Source organism: Eulemur rufifrons, chromosome 20 (assembly GCF_041146395.1).
Source record: "Eulemur rufifrons isolate Redbay chromosome 20, OSU_ERuf_1, whole genome shotgun sequence".
NCBI lineage: Eukaryota > Metazoa > Chordata > Mammalia > Primates > Lemuridae > Eulemur > Eulemur rufifrons.
In genome coordinates this window covers 39,058,640-39,082,446 of record NC_091002.1, presented here as the reverse complement: position 1 = coordinate 39,082,446, position 23,807 = coordinate 39,058,640, and the positions used below count along the sequence as shown (strand labels likewise).

The 23,807-nt window shown below is 43.3% G+C and overlaps 2 protein-coding genes across 2 annotated transcripts; one reads left to right on the top strand and one right to left on the bottom strand.

Moving 5' to 3' along the window:
- The first annotated feature begins 972 nt into the window (after positions 1–972).
- Positions 973–4,739, top strand: WFDC3 (WAP four-disulfide core domain 3). Its single transcript, XM_069495780.1, has 4 exons — positions 973–1,054; positions 2,340–2,480; positions 3,613–3,798; positions 4,723–4,739. Exons 1-4 carry the CDS (start codon positions 973–975, stop codon positions 4,737–4,739), a joined length of 426 nt encoding a protein of 141 aa, XP_069351881.1.
- SPINT4 (serine peptidase inhibitor, Kunitz type 4) lies at positions 4,736–22,620 on the bottom strand. The gene is made up of 3 exons (XM_069495779.1): positions 22,506–22,620; positions 20,943–21,120; positions 4,736–4,787 (listed from the first exon to the last, which is right to left on the bottom strand). The coding sequence occupies exons 1-3, from the start codon at positions 22,618–22,620 to the stop codon at positions 4,736–4,738; spliced, it is 345 nt and encodes a 114-aa protein (XP_069351880.1).
- Between the last annotated feature and the right edge of the window lie 1,187 nt (positions 22,621–23,807).

Below are 23,807 nucleotides of genomic sequence, written 5' to 3'. Positions count from 1 at the left end.
AAGATTACTGTGAGGATTAAAATAAATATTGTGTATAAAGCACATATTAGGTCATCAGCAAACGTTAATCATCTCCATTCTCCAACATCAGCCTTATAACAGTAAGGGCAACTTCTTGGCACCAAACTCTTTGGCTATAAAGGAGGTTTTTACCTTTTGCCTTGAATATCCCCGGCTCTTTAACTCCACAGGGCTAGGCAGTGCCAATGGACACCATTAGGTATCATGGCTGACTAAAGACACGAACAGGAAAGATAAAAATAAGAAACAGAAAAAAAAAATAAAGAGCGTGTATATGGGCAAGACTGAGTCACAGCAACTGTTCTCTTGGATTCTGCCAACTAGCCATTCCAAGAATGGCCTGTGTGGGCTAGAGGCACCAAGATGTAGGTTTTTGGTCCATTTGTATTAGTTTTGAACAAACTCAAATATTGCTTTTCTGTAGTTTTTTTTTGATAGTTTGTAAGTGGTCTGTTCCATTCTGTCTTTTCTAGGTTGCTAGGATGAACAGGAGCCACAATGTTATTATGCTTTTGTTATTTTATTGGCTATTTTCTTCTTAAAACATGTCTCTAGTCCTTCCCTCTATCATTTTGGCTGCAGCTGTATCCTTCCAACACCCTTTAGGGCTCTTTTTGATCCTTTATCCAATGGGCATTCCCTCATTTTCCCAGCTACCCCAACAGGTTCCTCAGGTTCCTCAGACTGTCCAGGAGTGTTGTGTATATTCCATTACAGAATTTGATCACCCATCACGTGTGCCCTTTGGTAGTGCTAGGAATTTTCCCACACACCAGCAGCCAATCACTCTTCTTGTTAGGAGAAAACATTCTTGGGGAATATTGTGGAAGGGGAGACTTTGGGACTGGGTTTAGGGCAATCCCCCGTCCTGCCCTTTCCTTGGTTGATACACCGGGCAAGGTGTATACCTCTGGCCTGACCTGAACTCTCATCTCAGTTCTCAGCATCATCATGATGTTAAGCTGCCTCTCCCTTCTGAAGGCACTTCTTGCTCTCGGGTCCCTGGCATCCTGGGCAACGGCAGGAGAACATGGTGAGCTGTCATTGGGGGTCACTGGCTAACAGTAACAGAAAGTGACTAAAGGAGAAGTCATCCCCTGCCTTCTCCCAGAGCGAGGTTGCTTGTTTGTGGAGATGATCATCTCTGTAGGATAAGACCGGATGAATGAAGTCTCGGGACAGCCGGGGTAGGTCCTTCTTTACCCTCCTGGACAAGGAGATAGGACTTCCTGCTGGGTTTACTAGAGGTTCTAGCTTTTCCCTAGAGCTCCTAACCTTTCTCTGTCTCTCTCTATCTGCAAAAGGGCTAGTTGTTTAGTAGTGTAGATGTGTGTTAGTAGTTGTCTGGTAGAAGGGGAAGGTGGGTGTAGAGATATTTTGGATTAGGAATGTTTGGAGGGACTGAAGGTCCTTGGAGTACACTTGGCTTCCATTCCCCATTTCTTGAGGCTTGGCCAGCCACCCCAAGATCACATGCTGCTCAGAGGCACTGGGCCAGTACTGCTGTGGTTTTCCACAACACTCTTAATTGTCTGTCACATTTCTCTCCATTTAAAAAACTTGAAATAAACACTGAGATAAATGAGTCATGGTGAGTTAGTCTGGTTTGGATGTGGCCTGCTTTGGGTGTGTCTGCTCCTGAGGACCTGGCCAGCTGCCTGCATGTTTTAAGGATGAGATAGTAATGGTAGAAAGACTACTTCATTACAGATCAAGAGGTTGAGTTTTGTCTTGCTTTGCCGCTGACTCACTCTGTAATTCTGGGCAAGATCCTTCTCTGAGTCTCATTATCTTCATAGGGCTGATGGAGGGGCACATCAGGAATGTGCTTGGCTGTACACAACAGAAAATTAACTATATAGGGGTTTGTTTTTCTCACATAACAAGAAGTCCTCGGCCGGGTGTAGTGGCTCGCGCCTGTAATCCTATCACTCTGGGAGGCCAAGGCGGGAGGATAGCTCAAGGTCAGGAGTTCGAGACCAGCCTGAGCAAGAGCGAGACCCCCGTCTCTACTAAAAATAGAAAGAAATTTGGACAGCTAAAAAAAAAAAAAAAAATATATATATATATATAAATTAGCTGGGCATGGTGGCACATGCCTGTAGTCCCAGCTACTCGGGAGGCTGAAGCAGGAGGATTGCTTGAGCCCAGGAGTTTGAGGTTGCTGTGAGCTAGGCTGATGCCTTGGCACTCTAGCCTGGGCAACAGAGGGAGACTCTGTCTCAAAAAAAAAAAAAAAAAATCTTAACGTACACATTGGACACAATGAAAAATGTATTTCATATTCTGGTGCACTTCTGGGCTCTAATGCTTTGATTCTATGGCAGCGTTTGGTGGTGAATGTCCTGCTGACCCCCTTCCGTGTGAGGAGCTGTGCGATGGGGACACGTCCTGTCCTCAGGGGCATAAATGCTGCAGCACTGGCTGTGGCCACGTCTGCCGTGGAGACATTAAGGGAGGTATGTTTGCTCTTGTGGGATGAAGTCCTCCAGCACTTTCTGAGTCCCATTAGGGAGCCACCCATGGCGCCCTCTCTTTCCCTTCCTGGGAGGGGCCAGAATTCTCATCCTTCCTATTCCACTAGTCCCCCAACCCAGAGCAGCCCCTCCCCCTAGGGCCAAGGGGCCCACATTGGCATTGAAAAATGCAGGAGGAAGGCAGCGTGGGGCAGCAGGAAAGACCCCTAGGCTGGACAACAGACAACGTGGCTTCTGCTCTTGATTCTGCTGCAGATTTGCTCTGTGATCTTGAATAAACAAGTCCCTCTTGTTGAGCCCAAGTCTCTTCATCTGTAAAATGAAGGAGTTGCCCAAGATCACTAGTTTTCAGACCTAGTTTTTTTTAGCACAAAGCTTTCCCCCTACCCTAAATGAAAGCTTAGTTGGAAGCAGCATATATATAACAGATAAAAGCATTCCTGTTCTAATTCCTTTGTTTCTTCAATTAAAAAAAAATATATTTTTGAATGCTGCTTTTGTGCCAGGTACTATGGAACTCCACTGAAGAATTATTGAGCCAGATGTTATCTTAATCCCCCTTTAGATTCCAAGGCAATGCTCAAGGTGGTCGGGACAGACTCTTGTCCTTATATAACTTTAGTCTATCAGGGAAGATAGACAATTAAATAATGAATTATGATAAAGTTAGATGAGAGGAGGCATGCAGGGTGCCACAGGTGCACAAGGCAGGAGCACCAAGCTCATCGGGGTGGCAGAGAAGACCTCCCTGAGGAAGTGACACCGTGAAGCCTAAGCATAGGGGGAGAGGGTGGTGGTCTGGGAGACTTGCCCATTCTGCACCCCACCCAGCCCCATCCCTAAACCTGCAGGGCTACTAACCCCTCAGTTACCTCTAGTGAACTCCCTTTGGAACACTATTTGAAAACTCTTGGCTTAGAGGTCTCTTGGGTCCCTACAGATTCTCAGATCCTCCAGCTTCATGGTTTTCCTGCCAGTTTGGCTAAGGTCTAGTTAGGGTCAGGGCTTGATTCACCTGGAGCCTTTGTGTCTAAGTTCTAGATGTTCTGGATGGGAACTTGGAGAAAGTGGAGCCTACATCCTGTCCCTATACCAGTGCCTGTTTTTCCTGCAGGGTGGGGTGGTGATTGTCCGAAAGTTCTGGTTGGCTTGTGCATTGTCAGCTGCATGATGGATGAGAACTGTCAAGCTGGGGAAAAGTGTTGCAAGGCAGGCTGTGGCCGCTTCTGTGTCTCGCCAGTCCCGCCACCCAAACTGACCATGAACCCCAACTGGACCATCAGGTCTGATTCTGAATTAGGTGAGTATAGTCCATTATTATTAACTGCTATGTGCAAAGCACTGGCTTAGGTGCTGGGAAGAGGACTTTTTTTTTTTTTTGAGACAGAGTCTCACTCTGTTGCCCAGGCTAGAGTGAGTGCCGTGGCGTCAGCCTAGCTCACAGCAACCTCAAACTCCTGAGCTCAAGCGATCCTCCTGTCTCAGCCTCCCGAGTAGCTGGGACTACAGGCATGCACCACCATGCCCGGCTAATTTTTTCTATATATATTTTTAGCTGTCCATATAATTTCTTTCTATTTTTAGTAGAGATGGGGTCTTGCTCTTGCTCAGGCTGGTCTCGAACTCCTGAGCTGAAACAATCCGCCCACCTCGGCCTCCCAGAGTGCTAGGATTACAGGCGTGAGCCACCACGCCCGGCCGGGAAGAGGACTTTTGAAGGTCAAGAAGAGTCTATTTGGAGAGAAAGATTCAACGTCACAGATTAGAACCCTCATACAAACAGTATGGGCTTACAGAAGTTCAGGGTGGGTGTGGCTCCCTGGGAAAGTCTTTCTGATAGAGATGGCATTTGATCCCTAAAGGCTAGGCAGATGTGTCAAAGTGAAGATAGCACAGAGAATGTGCCAGACAGGTAATCTGGTGATTGTTAGCAAGAGCACAGAGGGTGGGAATGTATGTGACATGTTTAGGGAGTGGGAGATCAGGGGAGAGTGAGTAAAGGAAAAGATATATCTCCTGTTTTTTATAACAGGAGATACAAGGTTGACAACTGAATAAAAATCTTCAATGCCTATTTGGATTGTATTGTCTAGGAAGAAGGGAGCCATTTAAGGCTTTTGAGAGCAATATATGGCAAGCTTCTCTAGAGTGGAGGGGAAAGAACACATGTCGAGTAGCTGGAGCAAGGAGGGCACAGTTGACTTGATATTTCTTCTGCTTGCAGAGTTCCCAGTGCCCTAGCTGTACTGATTTGTCCGGAGCTTCTTTGGTAACTCCAGGGGGCCTGTCCTGGCGACCAAGAGAGGGTGACATCCTGGGGCTTGTGACACTCTCAGGAGCACTCACGGCCCTTTCTGCTCTGCTTTTTCTCCTGCTGCTGCCTGCGACATAGGAAACAGCCTTAGGATTGGGCAGCGGGTGTGTGGTGCTTCTCTTCCCCAATAAAAGCTGGTGCTGACTCTCTGGTCTGTGCTGTTTGAGGGCTGGGATGAGACAGGACAGCTAGGAGGTCTGAGTGGGGCTGTAGGATTGTGACACTTACATATTTAGGAAGGATGGGTAACCCATTCTTTCTGAGAACACTGAAAATGGATATTGGTTAGGTGTGGCCAGGGGAGAGGGGGTAGAAGCTGAACTGCGGGTGATTTGCCATAGATGTCTTTCTCAAGTCCCGGGGTGGGGACGGGAGTCAGTCCTTCTTTCTGGGCCTGCCGAACTTCCTTCTTTTATTGGAGAACGTGGGTTGGGAGTGGAACAGGAGTTGGTTGCTGGAATGTTCCCACCTTGGACCTTTTCCCTTGAGGGCCTGCCCTTGGCTCTAAGACAAGCAATTTGTCTCTTCCAGGTATCTTTATGTAGGGAAGGGACATCCCTAGGTTCTTGGGAGAAAGGCAATTTTTAAAATTTATTTTTTATGTACACAAAATGGATTATATTCTATATCTTGGAGATTTTTCATGTTATCACATATATTCTTTTATTATTTATTTATTTAAAAATTTTATCAATCCTATTCCTTTTACATATATACTCTTTTAATATAATTCTATGAAAGGGATAATTTATTTATTTATTTATTTATTTAATTTTTTTTTTTGAGACAGAGTCTCGCTCTGTTGCCCAGGCTAGAGTGAGTGCCGTGGTGTCAGTCTAGCTCACAGCAACCTCAAACTCCTGGGCTTAAGTGATCCTACTGCCTCAGCCTCCCGAGTAGCTGGGACTACAGGCATGCGCCACCATGCCTGGCTAATTTTTTGTATATATATATTTTAGTTGTCCATATAATTTCTTTCTATTTTTAGTAGAGACGGGGTCTCGCTCTTGCTCAGGCTGGTCTCGAACTCCTGACCTCGAGCGATCCACCCGCCTCGGCCTCCCAGAGTGCTAGGATTACAGGCGTGAGCCACCACGCCCGGCCGGGATAATTTATTTTACTACTCATTTCTTGTTGGATATTTAAATTATTTTTATTTTTATTTAAAAAATTTTTTTTAGGGACGGAGTCTCACTCACTCTGTCACCCAGGATGAAGGATAGGGACGCAATCATAGCTCACTGCAGCCTTGAACTTCTGGGCTCAAACAATCCTCCCACCTCAGGCTTCCCAGTAGCTGGGACTACAGACATGTACCATCATGCCTGGCTAATGTAAAAAGTTTTTTGTAGAGATGGGGTCTTGCTGTGTTGCTCAGGCCGGTCTCGAATTCCTGGCCTCAAGTGATCCTCCCACCTTGGCCTCCCAAAGCACTGGGATTACAGGTGTGAGCCACCATGCCTGGCCTTGTTGGACATTAATATCCTTGTACATATATATCTTGGCCTATGTTTGCGGGTAAATGTGGGTAAATTTTTAGTAGTAGAAGTCCAGTTTCTGAAGTAGAGCCTGGTAAAACATATTTGTTTTCACTCAGTAAATATTTGTTGAATGAATGAAAGAATAAATGTAATTCTTTAATGTATCAATTAAGAATTTGTTGGGCTGCAAGTAATAGGAAACCCAACTCATGGTGGCCTGGCCAATAGAGACATTTAATTTTCTCACATTGGAGGGTGAGGCTGGCTCAGCAGCTCAACCATGACCCCGACAACCAGGCTCATTCCTTCCTTCTCCATCAACCTCAAGGTGTTGGCTTTTGTCCTTGTGCTACTCACCTCGTGGGTACAGGATGGTTGCTGCAGCTCTAGATGTCACTGCAGGAAGAAGATGTGTGTAGAGGTCAGTGGCAAAAGACCTTTACCTCAAATGACACTCTCCTTTTAATGACTTTTTTCCCAGAAGTTGCCTCAGGGTGGTTGAGAAAGCAAATATCTGCAAACGGTAATGGGAAACCTGGCTTAGGTTAATCATGCTTCATCCCTGGGGCTTGGGGAAGGGCCTACTTGGACATAGAAATTGATGTGCCATTAGCAAGGAAAAAGGAAAGGATGCTTTTGGGGTAGGCAGTTTACTGGCTCAAAGGGCTTATGCATTTTAAATTTGGATTGAGATCCCTAGGTAGGCAGGGCTTTTATAAAAAGGAAAAAGGTAGGTACCAGTGCTCTTGAATATCATACAAATGCTTTAATAGAAAAAGGTGAGGTATAACTTTAAAACAAACGACTCCCCCCATTTCCTATCACTACTTTGTTTTTGTGTCCTGCCCGCTTCCTTGCCTCTGATTTCACACTGGCATGGGAAATTCTGGTGTCTTCTAGGTTCAGAACAGTCATCTCTTTGAGTAGACATGTCAGTGTTGCTTGGAAAACAGTAGCTGGCATGAGCCTCGCAGTGACCATCCCAGGGACATCCGTGGCCCCAGGCTCATGTTGCAGGGAAGGGCCAGTATCCGTGTGATGAACTGCTGAACATTTTGGCAGATCCCTTTCCACTGTTTTGCTTATCATTTCATTGTTTATTAAAAAACCCCAGATATTAATAATACATGCACGTAGTTTTAAAAAAATCAGTATGGTGTAGAGCTTTCAATGAAAAACAACACCTTAAAATACTATAGGATGATTTTCTATCAGGGTGGAGAGGGCGGGACTGGAGAGGGAGGAGTGAGCCCCAGGCACGGCTCAGGGTGGGCAATGGGACAGGGGCCTCTCTCAGAGCTTCCCTTCTCATCTGGAGCAGCCCACTCTGTCCAGGTGGGAGATGCCGACCTGCCTACAGGTAGCAATGTCGAGAGAGCGGGAGAGAGAGAATGTTGAAGGGTTAAATTTGAACTTGGGGTTGTGTTGGAGCTGAAGGTCAAGGTTTGAGATGGGGCCACATTCCAGGTCTTGCCCCTCCCCCAGGCCTTTCTGGGCAGCTTTCTCTACAGCTGTACCCTAAACCAAAGAAGCCGTTGGAACCCTCCTCAGAGTTTAAGTCCATTTCAGCCTTAGTTCTGAGGAGCAGGTCTCAGTGGACCCTGGTCCTACTCTCTAACCTCGCATCCTGAAATTAGCCTCTGACCAGGCTGAAAAGCCACACTCCTCCCCTTCCCTGATCCTCAGCTTCCTCACAGTGGGCAGGAATGTCTGGGGCTCTGCCACTGGCCAGTCCTCCAGCGTGGGCTGACAAGGAGCTGTTCTTTGACCAGAGACAGTGGGTCTCACGGCTCCTCCCTTCTCCACCCCCTCTTTGACCACCTAGTTGTAGAAATCTCTGACTCCCTATGTTCCCCCAGCCGCAGCAACACCATGGGCCCCTGCAGCTTCTCCCTGCTGCTGTCTGGGTCTCACTGCTCTCTCTGGTGGGGCATAAAGTCATCGGTAAGTAAGGTGTGTGGTGTGAGAAGGGTGGGAGGCTCAGCATGTACCCCGGCAGGGGGTTGCTTTTCAGTTGAGGACTTTCTTCCCTTCGCTACCCAAGTTAAGCCCTCTTGTCAAGAGGATTGGTGCAGAGAAGATCAGCTTCACACAGATCCACAAATTTAAGAATGAAGGAGCAAGCTCTCATGGGAGTGGAAAGAATTCTTTGCTGGGCACTTTATTCTCAGAGCCACCAGAGGGCAGCAGAAGTTTAAGTTATAGACCATTTCCAGGGAAGAGAAACAAAATGACATTCCAGAAGTGAATTTGAAGGAAAAGTTTTCTATCTATTGTCTGAGTTCCTGGGTCCCTGCTGAATTGCACTTAATACATTAAGACCTAACATTATGCCCCCCTTTTTTCATTTGATGCGGCATGCTTCTTCCGTTCTGGTAACGTTTATCTGGGGGATGTTGTCCATCACGTTGTATCGATGTTTCTCTCTCAAGGCCACAGGGTCAAATTCCATGTGGAACTCAAGGTCAGGGAAAAGCTTCTCTCTATGAACTAACTTGAGAACGGGCAGGGAAACAACTTACTGGGCATCGCCTGTCTCCTCAGCCTCTGCAGTACGTGCTCTCTAGAGCTGATGGTTTCTTTTTTTCTTTCTTTTTTAATTTATTCAGGATGTTGTGCAGATTCCCAAATCTCACCCCAGATATTTTGATTCAGTAGGTCAAAGATGGGAGCCAAGGGACCTGTGTTTATTCAGAGCAATATTTTAATTTTTTTTAGAGACAAGGTCTCACTCTGTTGCCCAGGCCAGAGTGTAGTGGTGCAATCATAGCTCACTGTGGCCTCGAACTTCTGGGCTCAAGTGATCCTCCTGCCCCAGCCAGTAGCTGGGATTGCAGGTGCGTGCCTGTAATCCCAAAGAATCATTCTTAAATGCCCAGTAAGTTGTTTCCCTGCCCATTCTCCAGTTAGTTCATAGAGAGAAGCTTTTCCCTGACCTTGAGTTCCACAAGGAATTTGACCCTGTGACCTTGAGAGAGAAACATCGATACAACGTGATAGACAATGTCTCCCAGATAAACGTTACCAGAATGGAAGAAGCATTAAGAATCATTCTTTGGAATGCCAAAGAATCATTCTTTTTTTTTTTTTTTTTTTTTTGAGACAGATTCTCACTCTGTTGCCCGGGCTAGAGTGCCGGGGCATCAGCCTAGCTCACAGCAACCTCAAACTCCTGGGCTCAAGCAATCTTCCTGCCTCAGCCTCCCAAGTAGCTGGGACTACAGGCATGCGCCACCATGCCTGAGTAATTTTTTCTATATATTTTTAGTTGTCCGGTTAATTTCATTCTATTTTTTAGTTGAGACGGGGTCTCGCTCTTGCTCAGGCTGGTCTCGAACTCCTAACCTCGAGCGATCCTCCCTCCTCGGCCTCTCTGAGTGCTAGGATTACAGGCGTGAGCCACCACGCCTGGCCCCAAAGAATCATTCTTAAATGACCTTTTTTTTTTTTTTTTTTTTTTTTGAGATGGAGTCTCGCTCTGTCACCTGGGCTCAAGTGCTGTGGCATCACCCTAGCTCATGGCAATCTCAAACTCCTGGGCTCAAGTGATTCTCCTGCCTCAGCCTCCCGAGTAGCTGGGACTACAGGTGCCTGCCATCATGCCCGGCTAATTTTTCTAGTTTTAGTAGAGATAGGGTCTCGCTCAGGCTGGTTTTGAACTCCTGACCTCAAGCAATCCACTCGCCTTGGCCTCCAAGAGTGCTAGGATTACAGGTGTGAGCCACCATGCCCGGCCTTAAATGACTTTTAATTTCTTTGTCATATATAATTTTTTTCCTTTCATTTTCTCTAGTGATCAGATATGACTCAGGGGAAGGGACTAGAGTCAGTATTCTGTCTTTGGTGTGTACCCTAAGACCTAGTTTTACATTTGTTCCTCTTTTATCAGTGATGGTCTCCACAAAATATGTCACTTGAATTTCATGTGAAACCCACCTGGGCTTCTTGTGGATTTATGTCTGGTGTTAGTCCTTGGGTGTGTGGTTCTGTGTGAAGGCCTGCAGAATACGTACAGCCCTGTGCGCCTTACTGATCTTTGTGGGTTCTTGTGAAAATCTTCCTTCAGCACTACAGACAGCACGCACATACCTTTGTCTTAGAGGCAAATTTAGGATTGAGTGAGAAGGAAACTAGGGCAATTACTCAAGTGCCCAGAAGAAATATGAAAACTTAAGACTAGGATGAACTTTGGATTGTCATTGTCTCCAATTCTTTGTTTCCAGAGAGTATTTTACTTATAGTAATTCTTTGGACTCAAATATAGTTTTGAAAGAATTTTCAAACAAATTGCACTTGAGTCTTGTTTGTATAACACTGTGTTTCACAATAATCAGAGGATGGAAAATCTTCAGAATCCATGAATGGGCACCTGGTAAGTTATACCCTGTGACATTAAGGCCCCAGAACAAGGTTTCATCTAGACACAGCATGGTCTAGGGTCCCAGACTTTGACCCAATATCTAGAGGCTACCAGAACCTTCTTGTTTCCTTTGTCCTTTTTTTGCATAGGAGTAATTCCTGAGAGAGGGGTTACATGGTATCTTTAACCCACACTTTTTGCCAATTCCCAAGATTTCTCTAAGGTTATGCCCATAGTCCTGGTGTTGAGATTGAGCTAAAATACCAAGTGGTTCCATCCTGGGCTACAGTTTAGTCTACTGTTTATGGCCCTTAGAATACTGGTATGGGCTGTTCATATCAATAGATTTGTTTGTGAGGCTTGGTCCTTGATAAGAATATGAACAGGGCAGTCAGAGCAGGGGGGAGTGACCCGCCCCCATGATCCGATAGTAGAAGTTTACCTTGGTTCAAGACTTGTAGCTCCCAGCTGTAAAGTCACAATTTCTATATTTCTGGCACCTGGGACACCAGAGACATTTCCCTAGAATACGAGCATTGTTGGGGGTTGAGTGCCCACTGACTTGGGGCAAGTGAAAGAATTTAATGATTATTACTTTGATGTCTCTTACATGGAAATTCATTGGAGTCAGTGACAAAATGCAGGAAAAAACTCAGTTTTGGCAAGTCATGCCAAGGAGATATCAGTAATAGTAACCTTCACACAAACTGATTCATTACATGGATAAGTTAGTGCCCGCAGAGAGGTCGTTTGTAGTTTATGTTGGAAGAATCTAGGATGGGAGAGATGAATGAATTTAGACCAGAGATGACATACTGGAAATTTTCAGTTAAAATTGTATGAATCAGTATGAAAGGTAAACTTGGGCAAGGAAATTAGAGAGAATTCTGAATTCAAAAATCTTCCAGAAATAGTCCAATTTATTTATTCAAGATTATTTTGGCATAGTTTTTCATAGAGAATAGTCCTTTTTCCTTGTTTTCTCCTTCTGCCATATTAACCCACCGGTGGTTCTTTATTTCTGTCGCTGTTAATAAAGTACACTTAGTGATTACTATGTTCATTGGTATGGACCCATCGACTGGGTCCTTAACATCTCAGCATAACTTCTCAGCTGTATTTAATACTAATATTCCTCCTAATCTATGTATCTATTCATAAAATATTAATGAGCAAGTATAGTGCTAGACTCTGAGGATATACAAATTAATAAAGCAATGACTTTGCTCTTGAGTGTAAGACCACTGTTTAGCCATCCACTATAGATACCAAACCATGATCCTTGTCTTCCCCTGCTCCCCTGACATTCCCGTGGCTTTTCTTTTAACTATTAGACAATAAGGTGTTGGATAGGATCTCCAAGTGCTAAAGGCCATCATGGTAGTACTGAGATGCTAGTGGAGAGCTGGGATCCATGTCCTTCCCCTGAGTAAATCCAGACAAGGCATTAGTCTCTCTGAGCTTGAATTTTTAATTTGAAATGAGGGTCTTGCTATGTTTCCTAGGCTGGTCTCAAACACTGGGCTCAAGAGATCCTCCTGCCTCATCCTCTGGAGTAGCTGGGACTACAAGTCCATGACTCTGCCTGGCTGGGTTTTAATTTTTACAATTTCAAAAGAGTGTTGTTGAACGAAGTGATCCAAGACATTGAAATTTATGCCTATGACTGACTATCCATAACCTAGGTATAATTTCTTTCCTCCTTGCTCATTTCCCCTAGCCTATCACATTTTTTTTCCTGAAAAACTATGACCCCTAGTTTTGGTGTCATTGCGGTTGGGGTGAGGTACTGAGAGACTTACCGTTCAGTAATACAATATTCTTCACAGATATATTTTTGTTTAAAGTTGTTTCTGTTGCCTCCACAGCCAGTGAATATGAAGGGCTCGCATAAAAATGTTAAAATGTTGTAGTAGAATCTGGTCAAACGTAACTTACAGACGCCCGCCACTGGAGGATAGTTGCAGTATTCTGTGTACGAGAATCCCAGAGTCAGATCTTGTCTGCTGCACTGTTGGCACTCTTTTCCTCATGGGCTCAGACTACTAAAGTTCATCAACCTATGTAAATCCACCTGATTTTGTCATTGGGGAACAAGATAGAATTCCCTAAGCATAAATTTCATGGTATATGTGATATGGAGCAATGATTCTAGACGATAGCCTGGGTCAATGACACAGAGAAATTGTTGGAGAAGGACAAGAAGGTAGCTGTGCCACCTTAGAGCCGAAAGCTGAAAGACCTGAGGCTCCCTCCAGCCTTCACAGTCTTCCTCCTTCACAGTAAACGTGTCCCATCTCCTAACTCTCCATACACTGCCCATGTCACTGGAATTGAACATCTCATCTACTCCCGCAAGGACACAGCTCAAAGCCCCTACTTTCACTCCCCATCCTTCCTCCAGCCCAGAGTTTCTGCAAACACATAAGCTATAAAGACCTTTCACCTTCTACGCCTACCCCTGAAGGAGAGGCTTAAAATGCCCACAGCCAGCTCCCCTTTTTGCCTGCCCATCCAGACTCACCTGGTTTGGCTGAGACCATGGAGGTAGGTGGTTAGAACAGGAGCCACGATGACCAAGTTGGAGGCAAAGAAGGCGATATTGTCAGTCTTCTTGAAGTCCAACTAAGTCCTTATCCACAAGTGGGAATTTGCCCCCTTTTCTCCTGAGTGTTTCCTACATGCTTATTATAATTTGAATCAAGAGCAAATTACAGAATTTAAATAAGTAGAATGGAAATGCCCTACACATGTGAATGATGGTCTCTGCATCTCTGTATCAGTGGAAGGTAACACAGTGGTCCTATACATACGTGCTGAATAGAAATGAAATTCATTTTATACACACACACACACACACACACAGCACCCCAACAAAGGAATTTCTTGGACACCTCTGACATCAATCCAATTTTCATAATCCCTACTCTCTGGGACTGAAATCCCTTGGTAAAAACTTGAGTCTTCTACTTTCTGTCTTCCCCCTTCTCCAATCCATGGAGGGAAGAGCCATATGGTTTGAAATAAAAAGGGGACTCGATCCTGGTTATTGGCAGCAACACCACCCAGGCTGCCTAGACCTCCTTCTCCTTTACAGTGTTCTACTGGTTTGCCCTTCCTGTTTTTCCTTACCTCCAAGATGTCCACTTTCACACAATTCTTTTCTGAGTGGTAGAGGAATTATTTCCCCTGAAAGTGTGCGGAGGATCATGGAAAAGATGAGGAACCACAGAGAAAAGTGGGTCCATTCAGGCTTCATGGTGTTTCAGACAGCAGATAGAAGAGTCCTGGACCAGGCTGAAACTATACCTTGTGGGTGGAGCACCTTCTCTTTTGAGGAGTTGAACCCATATCTCTGATTTAATCTCTGCAGGACCCGTTCCTGGGCAGGGTTCTGGTGCGTCCAGAATCAGTCTAGTGAGCAGAACAGTAAGTTCTTGGGTACCCAGCCATGTAGCTTGAAAGACCATGGTTTTTCAGAGCCCTAGTGATGAACCTCAGCCTCCCCTCTTTCCTCCACAATTAGGATCATGACCACTTATAGCTCAGGCCATCAGCATCTCTATAATGAACAGTTGTAAATAAATGATTATTAATGCTTTAATATATAAATGTGAAAATTTGAAAGTAAATTAAGCCTTGAACTAAGAAGCTGGAACAAAAACAGCAAAATAAATCAAGAGAAAGTGGGCAGCAGATAACTGATGAAGAAAGTAGTTAAAATTAACGAATTAAAAAAAAGAAATGCTAAAATTGCCAAATGAAATTAAAAGTTTGTACTTTAAAAACACCACTAAAATAGAAAAAACACTGCTGAGAGTGGCTGAGAAAAACATAAGAAATAAACCTCTTCAATAATAGAAATGTAAAAAGGATAGAACTCAAACATGGAGGAGATGAAAAATTTACCAGGAAATAGTTTTGTTGCTGATTTTAGGGGGAAAATTTTCAGGTTTCTACCACTAAGTGTTATGTTATCTGTGGGTTTTCCATAGATGTCCTTTTTAGGTTGAGGAAGTTCCATTCTATTCCTAGTTTGATGAGTGTTTTTATCACAAAAGGGTGATGGATTTTTTTGTCAAATGTTTTTTCTGTGTCTATTGAGGTGATTGTGTTGGTTATGTCCTTTGTTATATTAATGTGGTGCATTACATTGATCTATGCATGTTCAAATAACCTTGGATTCTTGGGATAAATTCTGCTGGATGGTGTATAATATTTTTTGTATGTTGCTGAATCTTTTTTTTTTTTTGAGACAGAGTCTCACTCTGTTGCCTGGGCTAGAGTGCCGTGGCGTCAGCCCAGCTCACTGCAATCTCAAACTCCTGGGCTCAAGTGATCCTCCTGCCTCAGCATCCAGAGTAGCTGGGACTACAGGCATGCCACCACGCCTAGCTAATTTTTTCTATTTTTAGTAGAGAGGGGGTCTCACTCTTGCTCACGCTGATCTTGAACCCTTGACCTCAAATGATCCTCCCACCTTGGCCTCCCAGAGTGCTAGGAGTACAGGTGTGAGCCACTGTGCCCAGCCTCTGCTTCTATCTTTACATAGCCTACTCCTATGTGTCTTCTCTTCTGTCTGCTATAAGGACAATTGTTATTAGATTTAGGATATAATCCTAATGATCTCATCCTGAGATCCTTAACTTGATTAAATCTATGAAGCCCTCTTTCCAAAAGGTCATATTCACGAGTTCTGGGGATTATGACATGGACTTTTTTTTTCTGGTGGCCACCATTCAGCCTGTTACACTGTGTGATTTCTTCTTAGACTTTTTTCCCCCCAGGACTTATTAGTTATTGTTAATCAACCAAAAAATTTCACAAAAACAGAAGAGAGCAAAGTAAAAGATGAGATGTAAAATGTATTTAAAAATTTGAGGCTGGGCACAGTGGCTCACGCCTGTAATACTAGAACTTTGGAAGGCTGAGGTGGGAGGCTCCTTTGAGCCCAGGAGTTTGAGGTTCCAGGCAGGGAGCTATGATTGGGCGACTGCATTCTAGCCCCGGCAACAGAGTGAGATGCTGTCTTAAACAAACAAACAAACAAAAATTGAGCCATAGGCACAAGAAAACATCCCTAACGTCACTTACATCACTGTAGTTCACAAAAGTAATTTCAGATACATTTTGAAAAAGCAATATACCTGTCTGTGCATGTTTCACTCATAAAATAGCTTTTGTTGTTTCCCTTTGGGAAGGATACCAACACTTCTACCATATGTGTCAGAATAAGGAAAATAAATAATTTCCACATTGTTACAGTACAATCTACTTTTGGATCATGCAGTCTCCCCTCTAAAGCGTTTGAGGGAAATATCTGTCACAACACAAACTGCATGGGGTGCTATGTGTTTTCTAAATGTTTCCTAAAGAAAAAACTGCATTTTCTTTGGAGAATATATACTGGGAAAAAGAACTACTGAAATTCATAAAGTACTATGGAATAATGGGTTGAGGTATTGTAAGTTTCTAGAAACTATCACAACTTTGCTTCACAGTTTAGGGTGAGAGATTAAGTAGGGCATAGTATAAATGATTCTGCATAAAAATGATCTTATGTATGTCCAACTAGTCCTCAAACTCTTTTTTTTTTTTTTTTTTTTGAGACAGAGTCTCACTCTGTTGCCCAGGCTAGAGTGAGTGCCGTGGCGTCAGCCTAGCTCACAGCAACCTCAAACTCCTGAGTTCAAGCGATCCTCCTGTCTCAGCCTCCTGAGTAGCTGGGACTACAGGCATGCACCACCATGCCCGGCTAATTTTTTCTATATATATTTTTAGCTGTCCATATAATTTCTTTCTATTTTTAGTAGAGATGGGGTCTCGCTCTTGCTCAGGCTGGTCTCGAACTCCTGAGCTCAAACGATCCGCCCACCTCGGCCTCCCAGAGTGCTAGGATTACAGGCGTGAGCCACCGCGCCCGGCCAGTCCTCAAACTCTTGATTATATCCAGAGCCACTATGCATTAAGAATGTCAAAGGCAATTGGTAGAATTCTTGGCATTGACATTTGACACTAGAAATAAGGATAGTAAGGGGGCATGAAAGTCCATATGGAGGTTAGTATAGTGTCTCTCCTCACTCTCTGCCAAAATAAGAAATGCAAAGCAATGTCACATTTCTGGGAAATTACCAAGATTAGTATTACCATCAAAAACATGAAAGATCTCAATGTGGGGAATATTGGCCAGTATTAGTTTAGTGGGTTTTGTATGCAATTTAGTAATACTTCCATCAAGCAATGCTAAAGGGAAGGGGCTCCTGTTGAATTGGGAGCTAAGAGTGTCACCTGTTTATGTGGCTAGGAAAACAGACAAAAAATGGGTTGCAGCATTGCCTACAGTGATTGACCCTGACTATCAAGGGAAAACAGGGTTACTGTGTCACCATAGGGAAAGTGAAGTTTACAGATGGGATCCCTAGAGCACTTAGTTGTACTACTATATTCAGTAGTAAAGTTTAATAGAAGATAGAATACCTGAAATAGAGAAACTTGAAGTGGCTAGTCAGGTCTATCTTTTATTCTCAGGAATGAAGGTTTGATTCACTTCAGGGTGAAAATGCCAGCTTATCTGGGATCCTGGTTGAAGGCAGGGAACTATGGTGTACCATGAAAGAGGGTTGGCATAAAGACCAGCTGTAGCCTTATACTGAATAGCACAAATAAAGCTACCTATGTTTCCTTGCTTGTTGTGTTATCAAATTGTGGGGGGATAAGGGAGGGGGAACTTCAGGGTACCAAAGGGGAAAGTCTATGTTGCTTTCAGTCTCAGATGACACCTTGAATAACCAGACTTCTGGGCATCAGCAGCTAGTCGCACCCTTCTCAGGGGCATTCATTCCTTCTGTAAAACAAACTCATAGATTGTCCTTGTGACACTGGTGTTATCTCCTCCTCTTTGACAAATACACAGTACATCAGCAGTTAATAACTGTTAGAACGAAGGGTGCTGGGCAGGAAGCTAGTGGTTAACACGTGCAGGTAAACAAGGACCTAGTCAAATTTTACATTATTTCAGTCATTAAAAAGTTTTGGGGTACTCAAATCTCAAGGAGCCTGGCTACAAAAGCAAAGTGTAATTCAGTTATAGAAATTGAAGTTACATTTCAGCATATCTGGGTTTTAGTTCTGATACTGTTCCACTTTATTAATATGGTCAATACACGATTACCAGATACACCTCCATGCCATACTTTGTGCTGAGTTCTGGGTATAAGGGACTAAATAGGATATGATTCATGCTTTTATGTTTTTCATGGTAAATTTATGTAAAAGTATTTAAACTTGACCCACAGATGAAGAGTAGAATCTAAATCCTTGATATTTATTTCTCTTTGGCAGGTGTTATTCAGCCAGTTGGGAATGAATCTGGAAGTGTTGTGCTCCATGGTTCCAACAGAGTGAGCATTTCTCTCTCCTGGTATAGCTACTTGGAAGGCTGAAGTAGGGGGCATCCCTTGAACCCAGGAGTTTGAATGCAGCCTGGGAAGCAGAGACTCTGTCTCTAAAATAAATAAAGTGGGGAAAAAAAAAAAAAAGAGAGAAGCTTGGGTCATGCCAGAACTGAGTGGGAGGGGATCTAGGCTATGTTGAGTTGAATCAAATATGTTTCAGGATATTGGATACCTTGGGTTTTGCATGAAGTGCCTCGTTATGGTCATGTGTAAATATGGCAGTGGATGTCCAGAACTGCATGCCTCTAGGGGCAGAAAGTGAGATGTTCCATTTCAGTGGAAGGCACAGAATGCAAAACTTTAGCTGAAAGAGATGTGACGCAGAAACAACAAAGGCCATTACCTTTCCTTCATTTATTTATTTTTTGTGATTGCATTTTCTGCTCTGTCTGGTAGAAAACCAATAATCGAAAGTTCTTGAGAAATGTTTGAGGCAGCCATGTACCCAGTAGCATTCCATTAGAGAGAAGAAGGGGTCTGTACTGGACCAAGCAATTTCACTCTGGGCATATTTCACTCCTAGTTATGCGGCTTTTTGCTGTGTTGCCGCAGCTTCCTTCACTGCTACTTATGACCTCAATGGTAATTCTTATGCACCCGGTAAAACAGGAAAAGGTGTTTTTTTTTTTAATCTAAAGTGAATGAGCCCAGCGATAAAGGGGGATATGGTTAATGCTTCACTGAAGGAACTCTGAAGTCCTAGGACGTGTATAGTACATCATCTTCTGGTGGTAAAATTTCATGGAAGTTAGAAAGCATGAAAGCCTGAAAGATGGAAAGACTAAAAAACTACCCAGGAAGTCCCACCATGAGCTCATATTTCTTCTGTCTAGGTTGTTGATTTCAGTTTCCCAGTGTGTAAAGAACCCAGCTCAATAGAAGTTCTGGCCAAAGATGAAGGGATGTGGAATTTTCGTTGAAGGAGAGATGTTATTAAAACCAGCTACAAGCCTAACAAGAAATAGCACAAATATGCTACCTATTTTTCCTTGCTTATTAAATGAAATTCCCTCTTTTCCATTTTACCTGCTGTTTTATTTAAGATATGTTGGTTGATGCTGAAACTTGCCATTTGACACACTGCAGAATTTCCTCGCAGGATTCAGATAGTGCTCATTTTATGTAAGTGTGAGGTTTGTTGTTATGTTTGATTTCAAGACCAAAAGGGAGCACAGGTTTGGTACTTTGGTTCTACTAACCAGCTCGACTGGACAAGGAAGGTGATACAAACTTGTGCAAATTCAGCTTGTCAAACCGGAAACAGTTTAGATTAAGTTACACTAAGTGTGCATATATGAGCAACGGCACAGGAGTGAGTGGGGGACTGGTAGATGACACCAGTGACATTTCGGCTCTGAAGGTCTGAATAAGGAAAGAGGAGAAAAATTCAGAGGAGCCAGGGCTGAAATGAAGCCTCTTTCATTTTAATGGTCATACAGTTATGTTCCAGGAAAGACAAAACTAGGACCAGGAAAATAGCAAACTGATAGAAGTTTCAAAGATTATGGAAACATCACAAAGTTCTCAAAATTCATCTGAATTCTTGCACCTTTATTTCAGATAGTGCATCAAGCAGTTCCTTGAGTTCATGTCCTCTCATGATTTCCTGTTTAAGCAAAGAAAAAAAAAAAAATCCAGATCTGTTTTACAAGTTTTGGAACGTCTCTCTGGATTAATGTAAGTCATTTTTGTTTTTTGAGTCTACCAAGTGGTTTAGTTATTTATTTGTTATTATGATTTCAAAATATTACAGGGGTACAAATGCTTTTGGTTCCATGGATCTCTTTTGTAATGCTCGAGTCAGGGTTATGAGTGTGCCCATCACCCATGCAGTGTTCATTGTACCCGTTAGGTAGATTTTTGCCCATCACCTGCCCCTCCGCCCCTGTGGGTTTCCACTGAGGTTTACTTCCCTCTGTGCACATGTGTGCTCGTCAGTTAGTTCCAATTTAATAGCGAGTACATGTGGTGTTTGTTTTCCTTTCGTTTTTATCTCAGGGGAAGCCCAGAGGAGCCCTTCTCTTTGAATGTTTCCCCTGTTCCTTTGCTTTCTCTTTCACTCTTTCATTCACTCAGAACTTAGTCATTTCCTTTTATGTGCCAGGCACTGCAAAGATTCTAGGAATATAATCAGCAAAATGAAAGTTCTGCTTCTGAGTTACTCCCAGGGCCACTCTCCATCTCACTGTCCTGGGAATTGGCCAAACTGTTAGGCTCCACTGGGAATTGGCCATAGCACTGTTAGGCTCCATTGGCCTTCTAGTTCCAATGACTGGGAAATGGCTCAGTGTGGGCGAGGAGCTTGGTTGTATAAAACAGCATGCTGCTCTGGAGAGTCTGAAGGTCTGGGAGTGCAAGGATTTGGTTTGGGTGATCATGTGCATATAAGGTGGTCAAGACCTGGGTGGTTGTCAGATCTGGTTGCAAACCTTGCTATGCCATTGAATAATGTGACCTTGGGGTGCTTGATTACCTCTAGTGAGCTTGGTTTCCCCATCTGTCACATGAAAATAGTGACACACATCTACCTTGGGATGATTTTAATTTTAAATTATATCAATATATGTTCATTGCTTAGTGCAGTGCTAGGCACATGGTAATTGTTCAATAGATGGTGGTTATTATTTTCTTTCTGGACTTTGATTTCCTAACTGCAAAATGAGTGAATGATCCTGAGAGCCAACCCAACTGCCAAACCTTTTAATTAGGACAATCCCCCTTCTTCCCACCCCAAACCAGGGTTAGCCCCTGATCAATTTTCTCTATCTCAATCGGGATCTCAGAACCTCTTCTTTTCCAACCCCAAAGGCCCAAGGACAGGATTAGATATCTTACCGTATTTTGTATTCTGCAACACAGGCTACTTCACAGTCTATTTTAAGCATGTAGTTGTTAAGGTTGCCATCGCAGCCACTGAAGACAAAACTTTGACATTTTTTGGAGGTTTTGTTGTAGAAATATCTAAAGTGAATTTCGGAGCAGCTGCCAGAGTTCATTTCCATAATACAGGGATCTGCATGAGAAGTTCCCATTGAGTTAGGGGGACTTGGTTAGGACGCAACCGGAGGGCTTGTCTTTATGGATGGTTAAAAATTCCTCATGCTAGCCTGGAATCATTCCCATAGTCAAGGTCACTGAAAGATAACTGATTTTCTCTTGGAGTTAGAGTTACTTGGCAAGGTTGCCCTTGCATAGTGCAAATCGATTACAACTCCAGGTTGTGATCTTGAGCAGTGTCTTGGAGAAGTAGTGAGCAGTGGAAAGGCTGGTTCCACCACTAGCTTGTATAGGGTGATGAGGTCCCCTACATCCCACATCTTACAATTTATTAAAGTGCGGTACCCTTCTGCTTCTCCACATTCTCATCTTTTAATTGCCCACTTAGGACTAACAATTTAGAATGCTCACGCCCTAGTTTTTATACACTCACTGTACTATTTACACCTCAAAATTCAGGTAACTGTGCCTGCTACTGTCTTCAAAACAGGATGCATACCAAGATCATAACCACGGATGGGGTAATGCTAGTTCATCCTCATGCCCTGTCATCTTTTCCCTTCTTGCTTTCCCGGAGGCAATCCCCCAGTTTTTATTGTTAAGAGTTTGGTAGTAAGTGGTTGGAACAGCCACAATTATGATTGTATTGGCAACTCAGCAATTGTTACCTACCCTACACAAGCAGCCAGTCTGGAATTGACTTTCTGGTAAAACTATTGAGGCAAAGTCACAGGTATAGTTTTATTTCATATTCACAAACACCCTCAGCAGCAGGCACTTTTCTGATCTTCATTTTACACATGGGAAAACTGAGACTAAGCAAATGATAAGTGGTTGAGTGACTTGTCCAAGGGCACACATCTGCTAAATGACAGGGCCAGAGTTTGGAGTATCTGCCCCCTGGTGTAGACTCTGCCACTTTCTCCTCTTGTGGATGCTGAGTCTACACACTATCTATGGAAGAAAGTCTCACTGCCTTTCCCATTTTCATTGTGAGCTCCTCTAAACAGGAATCTTATGTTCAAGTGTTCTCTAGGTGCTAGAGCCCAGATATTGAAAATTCTTCAATTTGCTCAATCTCCAAGCCCCTTTCTCTTTCATCCAAATACATACCCTTGAATGGTCTTGGATCTTTGAAATTTGTCACAAAACCCCTAATTCAAAATACTTCTTGTCCTTTGGACCTCCTATAAAAGAGCTCTCCATCTGGAAAGGACATATAGGCATCATACCTGTTTTTTTTCTTGTCAAATATCCATAGGACCCTTGGTGTAAGTAATGCCCTGAGTCAAGGAACGAAGGAGGACCTTCCTGCACCACCTAGATAGCACATTATTTTCCAACATCTTCTCCCTCATTCATAATTGATCATTGAATTTATTTCCTGTCTTAACTTCATACCTGTGAGCTTTCCGCACATCTTCTCAGTAAGTTTCTTAACACCACCCAATAATGGGGTAGTCAGTGAGTAGAAGATGAAGAACCCTAGAAGAAATCCCAGCCCAGCGGTCTTCATGGTGCAGCAAGGAGCAGGCAGGATAGTCTTGGTATCAACTGATGTTATATTTTGTGCTTGATACTTGAGAGCATTGAGTCCACCTACCCCAAGGGCCAAGACTGGGCATTACTAGGTGTTGAGTTGAACAGTGAGTGCTTGGGTACCCAGCCATGAAGCCGAAGGTCCCACACTGATTAGACCCCTGATAGTGAGTCCCATGTTCATCTAGAAACCATAGAAACTTAAGGATCAGAGCTTCTGCATATGTTTAACCACAGAGGGTTGAGCCATCAGAGCAAAGAATTAAAAAAGGATTGCTCTTTGATAGCAGAGAAGAAACTGATCTTGGCACACTAGAAAGAATGTAATAAGCACAGCAAAAATAGTAATAGGGTTGGTTAAACCCCTATAGTACTTATTTCTTTCCAGGCACAATTTTAAGTAATTTGTATATGCTAAATCATTTAATTGTATGTTCTTCATGAAGGTACAGTTATTATCATCATTTACAGATGAAGAAACTGAGGCAAAAGTTAAGTTATATGTCCAAGTTCACTCATTTTATAATACTATGTGGTGGAGACAAGATTTGAACTTGGCTTCACAGTTTATGTTCTTAATTACACTGTGTCATACTATCTATGAACATGGGGGCACCTTGGCTCTGCTGTGTTCTAAAGGTTTTGAAATTTTGGCCCACATTTACATCCTAAAACAACCTGATGTTTATTTTTTTTGGCAAGGTATGAAGTAAGGCTCCTTTTTCATTTTTCTTTTCTTTTTCCTTTTTTTGGAAACAAGGTCTCGCCTCACTCTGTCACCCAGGGTGGAGTGTAGTGGCACGGTCATGCTCATCATAACCTTGAACTCCTGGGCTCAAGTGACCCTCCCTCCTCAGCCACTGGAGTAGCTAGGACTGCAGGTGCATGCCACCAAGCCTGGATAATTTTTTTCCATATTTTTGGAGATGGGGTTTTCCTATGTTGCCCAAGCTGGTCTTGAACTCCTGGCCTCAAGTAATCCTCCCACCTTGGCCTCCCAAAGTGCTAGGATTTTGGGCATGAGCCACCACACCTGGCCCCTTTTTCATTTTTCAATAGTCCCAGACGTATTTATTAATAAATTCCTCTTTTATTCAATCATAAAGTAACTTTGCTTATATATGTGGGATTGTTTCTGGGCTCTTTATGTCACTTCACTGGATA

Bases quoted from the DNA above. Each gene is read 5' to 3' on its own strand.
- WFDC3 (XM_069495780.1), top strand. From the start codon at position 973: ATGATGTTAAGCTGCCTCTCCCTTCTGAAGGCACTTCTTGCTCTCGGG. The intron at 1,055-2,339 runs GTGAGCTGTCAT...AATGCTTTGATT, and splicing joins GGCAACGGCAGGAGAACATG to CTATGGCAGCGTTTGGTGGT. The intron at 2,481-3,612 runs GTATGTTTGCTC...TTTTTCCTGCAG, and splicing joins CCGTGGAGACATTAAGGGAG to GGTGGGGTGGTGATTGTCCG.
- SPINT4 (XM_069495779.1), bottom strand. From the start codon at position 22,620: ATGAAGACCGCTGGGCTGGGATTTCTTCTAGGGTTCTTCATCTTCTAC. The intron at 21,121-22,505 runs GTATGAAGTTAA...CTTCTCATGCAG, and splicing joins GATGTGCGGAAAGCTCACAG to ATCCCTGTATTATGGAAATG. The intron at 4,788-20,942 runs GTAAGATATCTA...CTTGGTCGCCAG, and splicing joins GTTGCAGAATACAAAATACG to GACAGGCCCCCTGGAGTTAC.